The sequence below is a fragment of the Macrobrachium rosenbergii genome, chromosome 7 (genome assembly GCF_040412425.1).
Source record: "Macrobrachium rosenbergii isolate ZJJX-2024 chromosome 7, ASM4041242v1, whole genome shotgun sequence".
Taxonomy (NCBI): domain Eukaryota; kingdom Metazoa; phylum Arthropoda; class Malacostraca; order Decapoda; family Palaemonidae; genus Macrobrachium; species Macrobrachium rosenbergii.
Genome location: NC_089747.1, coordinates 65,990,492 through 66,003,538, shown reverse-complemented (window position 1 = coordinate 66,003,538; position 13,047 = coordinate 65,990,492). Strand labels below are relative to the sequence as shown.

The 13,047-nt window shown below is 35.3% G+C and overlaps 1 protein-coding gene across 1 annotated transcript; it reads left to right on the top strand.

The window, feature by feature from the left end:
- The first annotated feature begins 6,596 nt into the window (after window positions 1-6,596).
- On the top strand, window positions 6,597-11,433 carry LOC136840371 (uncharacterized). The gene is made up of 2 exons (XM_067107053.1): window positions 6,597-6,903; window positions 7,046-11,433. Exon 2 carries the CDS (start codon window positions 8,915-8,917, stop codon window positions 10,013-10,015), a length of 1,101 nt encoding a protein of 366 aa, XP_066963154.1. The 5' UTR covers window positions 6,597-6,903; window positions 7,046-8,914; the 3' UTR covers window positions 10,016-11,433.
- Window positions 11,434-13,047: the final 1,614 nt, after the last annotated feature.

Sequence of the window (13,047 nt, the reverse complement as noted above, 5' to 3'; positions counted from 1 at the left end):
TCTTTTAGTAAAAGTATCTTTACCCCAGGCTGCCATCTTTGATATGTAAATGTCCTAGGACGTTTTTTTAGTAAAAGTTTCCTTGCTACAGACTGCCATCTTTGACTATATTTTCTCCAAGCCCCTCACGTTGACTGAACTAGCTCCCATCCTTACTTATACGGAAAGTTGGCTCTTAAAATTTCTGTCTCAAAAGACAAAAAAACCGTTTATCAGCTCAGTGGTCTGATTAAACTATTTGATAATGATAATAAATAACTTTGAGTGGTATAATGACAGTTTACACAGGAAGGTTCAAGTATTTCTTCCACAGTTGTTAGTCAAAGGACCTGTTTCCTGTTTGTTTGGTCAAAGGTTTTGTTCTGTCAAAATCAAAGATTTTACTTGCACTTGTCAGGTGGTCATTATTATGTGAATAAAAAAACGCAATCTTCTAAAGTTTGATCAAAGGTCCACCTTTGCTTGTTGATGTCAGAAAGGCATTAGCATACGTCAAAAGGTCATTTATGTAGTATGCATCTTCGTACCAGTGCATCTGTTCAGAAGGCAATTTTGTTAGGATCCGTTAAAGGGCTATATTTTATCGTGATACTAAGGATTTGTTTACATTAATTGCATTTTGATAAGCACTGTGTATGTATTACCTTTTTACTTATGAATCCAAGGACTATTTAAAACACATTGATGACTGGGGATTTTCTGTACATAGAATCAGTAATTTATTATTAAATTGTCCTTGTAATAACTTATTCTCAAATCCAAAGATAAAAGACAAAATACGCCATTAACTTGACTATTAAAGCTTGCACAGGATTAGACTCGACAATTAATACTTGGAAAGTTTGTCTCTCTCTCTCTCTCTCTCTCTCTCTCTCTCTCTCTCTCTCTCTCTCTCTCTCTCTCTCTCTCTCTCTCTGTGTGTGTTTACCTTTTGTCCTGTCAGGAGTCAATGCGTGTTCGTCTTTCGCTCTCTGTTCTTTTACTTGACTCTTCAGGTATTTAATGTACTCTACACGAACTCCCGGAACCATTTTCACCTTTCATTGCATGTAATTCAGTATGGATTGAGGTATGATTGTCATTAAAATTTTATATTTTGACCTATTTTGCTCTTATAAGAACAAAAATCGTTACCTTGTCTGGTTTTTTATATTTTGACTATTTGGACTGTCTTTTACACAATAATGCCTTAACGACTGTATTTCAAAATCTTATTTATGTATAAAACTGTATGTTTTGGCAAAGCGAAGCAATGGATAGTCGCTATTTTAAATAACTCTTGAAAAAACCAAAATCTTTTTGCATAGTTTACCAGTCATAGATGTAATAGCATGGTAGCATTAACAATAGTCCAAAAGTACAAAAGTTGTGTTTCTCGTTAACAATATTGCTTGTAATTTAGTCTAGTCCGAAAAACAAACGTTAAAACACATTAATAGACTGAATGTTCTTTTCATAATGCATTTAAAAATAAATTAAGTGAATATTTAAAATGAAAGCATCCAGTCTGCGTTATTTGCAAAAGTTTTACTATAAAAATTAATGATTCATCCAAATATTCATGTTACAAAGGAGCATAGTTGTATATTAAGATTTGTCATGAATTTAACATTTTCTATGAAGGCGTATTGAGAAAGCACCTATTTCAGTCGGTAACCAAACTAAACAGTAAACGGGAATAATTTTCGGAAATGATTTGCAGAGTTGAATTGAGCATATGGGTATGTTCAGATAAAGACAGTTCGAAATATCATGCTATATTTGTTATTTATCATAACGTAGATTATATAGATAGATGAAGACAAAAAAGTATCTTATAATTATTTTTTTATGGTCAAGTAGCCTGTGAGACTGATTTTTATGTAGGAAAGGTTTTTTTTTTTCCATTGCAATGGTTTATAATTGGCGACTGACTTTTATCTTTTTTTTTATCTAGCAGTGTATTGTTGTCCGTTGACAAATGGAGAGCTTGAGGTGGTCTGTTATTCAAAATAGTTTCGAGGTTATAACACACCCCATCATCAATGCTAAAATAACAAATAAATACAATGACATGGATATTGTCGAAATTCTCCATCTGAACTTTAAAAGAAAATAAACTTCACTGACTGGTTTAGCGTCAGTTCTACCGTGAGCAAGTCTGTATTCCAGGCAGATTAAGGCTTATTTTAGACTTTTTCTTTTAGACCTTCCCACACAGAGCCTAAAAACAAAGCTCCATTGTTGGCCTTTCATTATTGTATAAGGCCTTTGATGAACATAGTCTTTCAAACGTTAGAGCGAAATATGTAGGCTGTGCTCTGCCGTAGAAAAGAATCAACAACTTGTTTTCGTCCTGTTCTTATTTATTAACGTTTATTTCAGTAAGTTTTGTATACTCATATATGTATATGTGTGTTTATATATATTACTATTGGAATTTATATATATCAGAATCATATTCAGCCTAAAAATGTAAACATTCTTTATTGTACAAAGTTTCGAGGTTCTAAAGATCATCAGGCATCTAAAGTAACAAATAAATACAATGAAAGAAAAAACACTCATTAAAATGAAATAAAATTAAACATCAGAACTAACTACCAAGAATAGGCCGAAAATTGAACAAACAGGCCGTTTAACCTATAAAAGCATTTAGTGCCATTCGTGAGCACTGCCATCAGCATGACCATCCTCTGAGTATAGATTCTTTTTCTATATTAGCCAGTCATTCTAGTGATGTGGAGCTAACCACAATTGAAACATTATATACCATCAAAGAAAAACCATCACTCTGTAATAATGAACGGTCAGTTGAATTGCTTTGTTTTTAATTCTGTGTCTGTCTTCTGTAACTATCTTTGTATTTGCCTTGTATTCCTCTCTTGACTCTTGCTTTTATAGGTTAAACGGTACTGTTCAATTTTAATTCTTGGTAGTTAGTTCTGATGTTTAATTTTATTTCATTTTAATGAGTGTTTTTTTCTTTCATTGTATTTATTTGTTATTTTAGATGCCTGATGATGGGGTGTGTTAGAACTCGAAACTAGTCGCAATAAAGAATGTTTCTCAAGTACTGGTCTACATAGTCTCTATGATTCGAACAGTTCCTTTTAAAATATGTTAGCATATATTCTCGTCAGAAGCTTGCAAGAATCTATTTTAAAATGACGAGACAGTCATTCACAAAAGGTCCACAGTAATCAGCTCACGGTGAAAACTTATTTATTCTAAATTTCATTATCATGGTCACTCATCTTGCTTAATATCACGGTGGTTACGTCCATTATGGAGGGCTAAAAGGCTATTTGATTATACAGATCTATATTTTCATATATGATTAGGATTATTTTGCAAATTTGACTAAAGCAAAGGAGGAACAATTATAATATATATATATATATATATATATATATATATATATATATATATATATATATATATATATATATATATATATATATATATATATATATATATATATATGTATGTGTGTGTGTGTGTGTGTGTGTGTATGTGTGTAACTGCTCGTGAAGTGACCTTTGAAAAGTTGGTCAGCTGTTCTGCAGGGTCCATTTGACTTACACAGCATATAGGAAAATGCTGAACCATTCACATACCACAAGAAGTCAAGGGGTCCCAGAAGCGCCTTGGTGATAAGACCACGAGGCGTAAAAAGTGCAATTTCAGCTTAGAATGTTCTAGAACGTGAACCGGTTATAAAGTCCGGTTTTGAAGAAAGCATTCAAGTGATGTACAGAGGGCGTGTCTTTGTCGAACATGGAACTTGGTGATGCTATGAGAGTGCGTTCATACGCTCATTGCATAATGAATAAAATGGGAGTGATCAATGAAGGAGTGGGCATGGAGAAAAAAGCATTAGCACACACTTCAATGTTACGATTGTATTAAATCTAAAACATTAGAGAGGTTAATGGTATGACTTTTTATCATCTCTCTGATTTGCAGAGTCTGTTCCAGAGGATTTTTGTAAAGTGAGTAAAACTCAAAAACATTTTAGATCTTTTTTTTTTTTCCACTCTAGAAAAATTCTATCCATGTTGAAGTGAAATCTTGTGGTTATGCATTGGTATTTTGTGAATTTGGTTTTTAATATAACACTGTTCTTTTCCAGGTATTCCTCTCTCCTTCCTTCACGTTCCTCTTCAAGGATGGGAGTGGTGACATTTTTGAAATGACCTGATTCTACTAATTGACCTATTTATGATTTGAATGACTGATGAATTATTTTCTGTATATTTCCTTAAGTAGTTGGGTGTTCATGATTTTGAACCTTATTTCTTTAGAAGATTTCATAGTGATGTTGGATCATTCGCTTTCCATTCTTCGTAGTTTTTAAGAAGTTATTTTCGTTATTTCTTTTGTCAATAAAGGTTTAGTTTTGTACTTAATATCTCATTCCAGTGGTCCTTAGATTTTAGTTAGGAAAGGAATAACCTGAGATGTCGGCTCACGCTATCATACAATATCTCAGAAAAGGAGATACCAACTTTTGTTCTTAAAACGGAGTCTTAAATAGAGTATAGGCCTCAGGAACAGCCTATTACACACACACACACACACACACACACACACACACACACACACACACACACACACACACATATATATATATATATATATATATATATATATATATATATATATATATATATATATATATATATATATGATTCACTGTCCTTTTTTTCTTAATTAAAATTCTACTAGTAGTAGTAACACTTTTCGTGATTTGTTTCAGCCTTAAATATATATAGATGCTGATCACGAAGCTGAATTTCTATGTGGAAAAATGAATTCACGAACAGGAATGCAGGAGGAACCCGTAAGCAGAAATCTCCTAAACCTTATGTCAGAGAGAACGCAATGGTGAACGTCTGTATTGGAAGGCGGTGTCCATATTGTTTATGCTGGCGCTAGGACTACCTTTCACAAATCATAATACTGAAGGCAAAGGTCCTTGGCAGTATATGGCCAGCTTACTAAACGTCAGAGAAAATGGTTACGTGAATGCCTAATGCCATACGGATATTAGACTGCGTATTTTGAGACAATCCACAAGACACCAATAAAACACCGAGAAATTAATTATATTAAGGGTTTATCTATTACCCTCAAGATAAAAACTACACACGGATTTAAACTATTAGTACGGAAAATGCACATTTAACAGTGATACTGGTTATTTGTTGACATAAAATATAATATGTAAGCAGATGAAAAGTCTAACATAAATAAGGGAAAAATTCCTTAATACATTAAAATGATCCAATCAATTTTATCCGTAATGCCTTTCTTCTTCATAAAATATGGCGCAGATCTTCGTTTTACTCACTAGAGTACAAGTACTATCATGTTTGGTAGAAAGAAAAATATATTATATATATATATATATATATATATATATATATATATATATATATATATATATATATATATATATATATATATATATATATATATATATATATATATATATATATATATATATATATATATATATATATATATATATATATATATATATATATATATATATATATATATATATATATATATATATATATATATATAAACTGAATCACGAAAAAATATAGAATGTGATGAATATATAAAATAAAGACACAAAAAGGAAAGAGAAACAATGGCGTGCTGCAAGGCATTTTTGACTTACAGCCCTTTACTTAGCAGACTGAAGAAATATAAAAATCAGTTTGCAAAGAAAGCTCATACAAATGACAGATGGGGATTACAAAGGAAAAAATATGTACCAGGAATCCAACACAATTGAAGAATTAGTAGAACTGCCAAAACAAGGTTAAATATTTCAGAAGCAGGGACAGGACAATTAAAAGATTATACAAGGAGGTGACTGGCCATCAAAAATGTTATGAAAGTACAACTCAATAATTCTTTTTTGGGGATAAACAATAAAAGTTTTTACAAGATGAACATTTAAAAAGAAAGAAAGAAAGAAAGAAAAAAAAAAAATATATATATATATATATATATATATATATATATATATATATATATATATATATATATATATATATATATATATATATATATATATATAATATAGATAAGGTAGCTAATTTGTAATTAAGTCAGTGATTTTATATTTTAGGTCGTTCTTGAACATATTTTCTAATACAGGGTCCAAATAACACATGCCAGGCTAAGGTTAAAATTACAGCTGGAAGTAAGCTGTATAACAGCCGATTCTAAAAGATTTCCTGAAGAGAAATCTTTCAATCTGGCAATCACTGAACTTTCAGTCCAATTTATCATTTGAGAGTTTTCACTTAAATTAATGAATATAGCATTGGTTGTTTGTCCAATTTTGACAGAATACTTATATTAATTAATAAATATTTCTAAATCCTTGCTAGATTGGCCAATACAAAAAGAGGGGCAGTCCAAACATGGAATTTTATATATTATGTTGTTGTTTTCTTTAAGGCTATTTTTTTATTAACATTCCTTTTAGTGTGTTAGTATAGGAAAAAACTAGGTTGAGATTAAAAGGTTTTAACTATGACTTTATGTTTTCAAAACCACTAAAATAATGTATGTTCTCCGGCAGATGACCTTTAAGCACTCGGAGCACCAATTGGCAAATAACAACTCTTAACAGGACAGCTAATGAGCGGCCAAATGGATCGTCACGACCGGAACTACCTTCACGGACCTGTTGACCGGAGGAATTAGCCATTCACTGGTTAAAATATCAGCGGAAGGGAATATTTTTAGAAAATGTAAATTAGATGACGGACCTGAAATTTACCAAAACTTCGAGTTGGCTTATTCTGTCGGCACTGCAAGCGAACGCTTAGATAAACTCTAAGCAGAACTGCCTGGTATTATCCAGTCTTATTACTGTGTACTGTAACAAAACTGGTATGTTGTTTATTTATCTGTTAATTTTGCTTTATATTGGTTATGGTAATATTGTCAACGTAACTTGCAAATAGGGGATCTTTTTGTCTGAACGTTAATGAGAATTTTATCTAATTGAGCATTCGTTTGTTTCTGCTTGTAGGGTTGAAGGTTTTGTTGTATTTGAAATAAAATCAAGAAGAAACGCCGCCGTGATTTGTATCTCCCCTTGGATTGCAATATTTGGTAGCAGAGCGTTCACCACGGCAACCTTCAACCCAGTGGGTTACCAGCACGTTCCTGGGAATATTTACTTCTGGACTGGAGTGCAATTGCAAGGTAGGACATTTGTTTTGGAGTTACATACAGTGCTAGTGGGGATAAAATGGGGCCAGACAGTGTAAAAGATGAGGGGGACGTTCTTGACTACATTATGGGAACGAAGAAAGGCGCAGGTAATTGTGAAATGATGGAACATGGTAGTGAGCAAGATTTGTTAACAGAAATACGTGATGTGGTTAGGGAGAAGGATTTGGTTGATGAGGAAGTGCGTAGCGTAGTGATGAGTGACGATGATGGAGTGGGTTGTGAAGTCTTGGGCACTAGCTGTGAGGGAGAAATGGCTGAGGGAGTAGGTACTTTTGTTGACCAAAATGGTGAAAATGAAGGAAAGCCTTGGAAAAAGGATGTTGTGAAATTGTGGTCTGAGGTTGGAAATATTCAGAAAGTGATAGATTTTGACCACTGTGAAAACGTGAATTCTTTTAGCAGAGTAGGGGAATTAATAAAAGCATTAAAAGAGAACCAGCAATTTTTGGTAAATGAAATTAAGAAAACCAATTTAAGGGTTAAAAAGGCGGGAAATAGAGTAGATTTCGCTGGGGAAAACAAGCCATTTCTTAAATGGGATTTTACTAGGAGCTGAGTCGTTGTTTAGAAAACAATAACAAAGAATGGAAAGATAAATTTGATAGATTGAACCGCTGGTGGCTAAACAGATTTGCCATGCTAGAAGATGAGTTGGATAGGGTCTGCAGGAGAGGGGTCTGTAATTATGCAAGTAGTAATGCTGTTTCAATAGTCAAAAAAACCCACAGCTCGAGAAAATGAGTGGGAGAAACAGTGGTAGGAAGGAAATCAAAAGATGGTTTGAACAGGCAAAATTATGTGCCAATCAGCTTAACCTGGTAGGTGCTGAGGCCGTAGATTATGTTAAAGAAAGTTTGATAGAACCAGCTAGCACAAGAATACGTCATGCTAGGCCTAAAACTTTAGAGGAAATGGAGGCTAAACTACTAGAAGCGTATGCAGATAATAAGGATGATCTGGAGAAAAGGAAAGAACTGTGGTGTGCACAACAGGGAATACGAGAAGGTGTTTGGGAGTATTTAGACAGAATAATTGACCTTGAAGAAGAAGCTGAGGGCAAAGCAGTCTGCTCTAAGGAGAGGGAAATCATGAAATGTATGATTTTTGAAAAAGGTTTGAGGGACAGGAAAATTGCCTGTGACCTAAAGGATAAGATTGAAAACGGAGTCATAGACCGGTTAGAAGATGCTGGTAGGTTTGTGCAAGATAGAATAAAGGTTATGAAAGAATTCGGTAATGTTTCTGACAGCTATTTCCTTAACAGGAGAAGAGATGATAAAGTAATTAAGTGTTGGGCCTGTGGGGAGCAGGGTCATGTATCATACGAATGCAAAAAAGCAGGTTTTTCTAGAGACAATATTGAGCAGGATCATGGGGAAGGACACCAGTACAAGGGAAAGATAAGTAACAACAGAATCCAAAATAAACATGTTTTGGAAAATCAGTTTACGGGTATTTGTTGGTCCTGTGGGAATGAGGGTCATCCGTTTTATAAGTGTAATCTGTACTCTAGTAAGAACAGAGGGATAAATAATTCGAGAGGTGACAAGGTTGTGAGGGAGATGTCATTGCGGGCAGGTGATGATGCCCAGGAAAACTTGTGAGGCCGGACGTTCAAGTGAATGTCCGGCCAAGTGGATGTTTAAATAAGAGAGGAGACACTATGAAACTGACGCTCAGCATGGAGGGAGAGAAGGTTGTAGGACTTATGGATTCGGGGGCAAACTGTAGTTTGTTGTCAGAAAAATGGTATTTGGAGAATCTAAAGCCAAAGGGAGTGACCCTGTATAATAGTAGTGACTATATATATGACCTGAATGGAAATGAAATTAATATAATAGGTCATGTCATTGTTGATGTTAAAGTAAATGAAATAGAACAGAATAGCTGTGTATTCTATGTCAAGAGAGCTGAAAAGGGAAGGAATGGTCTTGGCAAGAACACTGACCAGGAGTGCCTTTTAGGCATGAATATTTTGTCTATGCTATTTGAAAAATGGGGAGTCACCAGAAACGTTAACATGGTGGCATCAGAGCAAGAGGGATTAAAAGATGAATATGGTCAAAATTTGGATTGCTGTATGAGACTAGTTGGTCAAACTATGCAGGTTTGGCAAAAGGAGGATTTAGGGTATGCTAGCTGCTTGAGACAACAGAATAGAAATATCCCTTCAGGTAGCAGGAAACTAATTAAGGTATACATTGACAGCCTAAAGGAAGTGCCAAAAGAGTACGTAGTTTTAGAAAAAATAGCAGAAGAGAGTAAAAATAGGTTGCCTCCGGGCGTTCAGGTATTGCCCAGTTTTTCTCTATGTGAATGGGGCGTTGGATATGTTTGTGTTGCTAATTGGACTAAAGTTAGTGTTAGCATTGAAGCAGGTAGCATATTGGCCAGGGTGCAACTTGGCATAGAGGAGTGTAGGGAGGATGATGATAACGAACATAATGGAGCAATATCAGAGGAGGAACTTCAAAATCACAGACGGAAGTTGGGAATAAATGTCGATGAAAGTAACTTGAGCGAATTGGATTTGTTAAGACTTGATAAGATACTCTACAAATATAAGGACTGTTTTGAGTTAAATGATTCGGACTTGGGTTTGATAAAGGGGTGGGAGCATTCCATTAGATTGTCCTGTGGGAAGCCTATCAAATTGCCGTATAGGAGAATAGCACCCACGTTGATTCCTGAGGCCAAACAGTTGCTTGATGACTTAAAGATGACTTGTAAGAAAAAAAGGCGGAGGGTTAAGGTTGTGCATTGATTACAGGAAATTAAATGAAATCACTTTAAAGGATGCATTTCCTCTTCCTAGAGTAGCGGAGTGCCTGGATGCGTTGGAGGGGGCCAAATATTTCTCCACTTTTGACCTTGCACAGGGGTATCACCAGGTTTTACTAAGGAAAGAGGATAGAGAGAAAACGGCATTTTCTGTACCATGGGGACACTTCCAGTACCGCAGGTGTCCAATGGGTTTGACAAACAGCCCAGCAACCTTTCAACGATGTATGGAGAATATTTTGGGAGATATGTTTTTTGAATTTCTAGTCATTTATTTGGATGATATGATATTATTTTCAAAGACCATAGATAAACACTTATCAAGATTGGAGGCATTGTTGGAGCGCATAAAGTCATATGGAATGAAATTAAAGCCAAAGAAATGTCATTTTTTACAAACATGTGTAAGTTATCTAGGATTTAGCATTAGTGATCAAGGAATAGGACCTGAGTTAAGTAAGATTGAAGCAGTGAAGAACTGGAAGAGACCTGAAACTATTAAGGAAGTGCGAGCCTTTCTGGGATTTGCAACATTTTATAGAAGATTCATTAAAAATTTTGCGAAAATTGCCAAGCCACTCAATGAGTTATTGAAAGGGGAAAAGAAGAAATCCAGTCAAAAGATTAATGATCAATGGACAGAAGATGCGGAAATGGCCTTCCAGACATTAATAGAGAAATTGATAGCTGCCCCAGTACTGAAAGGGATTGAGTTTGGGAAAGCGTGTATATTAGAAATAGACGCCAGTTACGATGGACTCGGTGCTGTTTTGTCCCAATATAAGGAGGGTAAGTTGCATCCTGTAGCTTATGCAAGTAGGTCATTGAAACCGCATGAAAGAAACATGAAGAATTATAGTTCACGGAAGCTAGAACTGTGTGCTTTGAAGTGGGCTGTTACTGAAAGTTTAAAAACTATCTTATTGGCACAAAGTGCATAGTGTATACTGACAATGCCCCCCTGAGCAATCTCAGCACAGCAAAACTTGATCATACAGAACAAAAATGGGTGGCTGATTTGTCAGTATTTGACATTGAACTCAAATTCAGACCAGGAAAACAAAATGTTAAAGCCGACATTCTGTCACGCATGCCTGGAGAGGAGATAGTGATGAATGAAGACGAAGAAGTAGTCTGGGTAGCTCCTCATGAGGACGCAAAGTTTGTTTGTGCCATAAGTAAACATCAGATTTTAGAGTGGGAGGATGTTGTTAATAAACAGAAAGCTTGCCCAGTTTTAAAGATTGTAAGGAAATGGATAGAAGGAGAAAATATTCAGTTAGAAAACAGTATTTTTAAACCTGAATTAGTTACGTGGAAAAAAGAGAAAGAAAGTCTTGTGATAAGAAATGACACTCTTTATAAGACTCATATGGATCAGTTAGGTGACATGAAATATAGATTAGCCGTTCCTGTTCATTTAATGGAAGTGTTTAATCGAAACTCATGACAAGCTTGGGCATCAGGGTATAGATAGAACTTGCAAATTGCTAAGCTCTAGGGTTTATTGGGCCAACATGAAGGGATTTGTAACGGATTTCATAAGAAACTGTGAAACTTGTTTAAGGACAAAAGATGAATTACCATACAGAAATACCATTCCTGTTCATGTGGAAACTTCTCAGCCTATGGAGATCGTGGCAATAGATTTTTGTTCCGTAGAAAGATCAACCTCTGGAAAGGAGCATATTTTAGTTTTAAGTGATCTGTTTAGCAAATACGTGTGGGCATATCCAACGAAGGATCAGAAAACGACAACAGTGGCTAAAATTTTGGTGGAAGAGTTCTTTTATAAACTTGGAATTCCTCAGCAGCTTCATACTGATCAGGGGAGGAATTTTGAAAGTGCTCTCATTAAGGAAATCTGCAAAAGATTTAATGTAAAGAAATCACGTACTTCTCCATATCACCCTGAAGGAAATGGTCAGGTGGAAAGAATGAATAGAACTCTGTACGGACTACTTAGAAGTTTGGAGGAGGAGGAGAAGAAGAACAAATGGCCATTGTATCTGCAGAGTTTAGTTTTTGCGTATAACATAACACCTCATTCGGTGACAGAGTTTTCTCCATATTTCTTGTTTTTCGGAAGGGAACCATGTATTTCGATCGAGACCGGGGGGTATCTGGAAGATGTATACAAATTTCAAGACGGAGACTGGTTGGGTCAGCAATGCAAAATGCAAAAAGAAGTTTGGGATTTGGTTAGAAGGAACACACACAAGAACTGGGTATCAAAAGCAAAGCCTATGCTAGCGAAGTCCAGAGAAAGTGATTTGAAGGTAGGACAAAAGGTTTTATTACGAGAAAATAAAATCATTGGAAGAGCGAAACTAGGAGATAAATTCGGTAAAAGGAAATGGGTAATTGAAGAAGTACTTAACAAGGACTGTGGTTTGTATAGAATTAGACCCGAAGGAAGTGAAGCTAAGGTTATCCACCGAAGGAATATTAAACCGTTAGTTGAGGTAGAAAGGAATGAGGGGGAAAAAATTGTTGCTGATTTGGATACGGAAAATAATAATCATGTAGAAACAGTTGATATGGATGACAGTAGCTTAGAAATGCCTGATATGGAAGAAGTTTTAACTAGGTTTGGGTTTGATTTTAGTAAACATGGTAACAGTGAACCTAAAGTTACTGTTGATGAAGAAGTTGAACAAGAGCAAGAAGTAATAATTAATGCCCCGGTACTGAGAAGGTCAGAGAGGATACGAAACAGACAGTGATCAGAGTTGTAAATTGTTTTCCTTTGTCGGGAGCTGGTAATGGTAGTACGAATAGATGGGGATTGAGTGTGTACGATGAGGGCATCGTAAAATTGTAGGGGGGTTGTGTGTAGCACTGTATGTTCTCCGGCAGATGACCTTTAAGCACTCGGAGCACCAATTGGCAAATAACAACTCTTAACAGGACAGCTAATGAGCGGCCAAATGGATCGTCACGACCGGAACTACCTTCACGGACCTGTTGACCGGAGGAATTAGCCATTCACTGGTTAAAATATTAGCGGAAGGG

Bases quoted from the DNA above. Each gene is read 5' to 3' on its own strand.
- LOC136840371 (XM_067107053.1), top strand. From the start codon at position 8,915: ATGAAACTGACGCTCAGCATGGAGGGAGAGAAGGTTGTAGGACTTATG.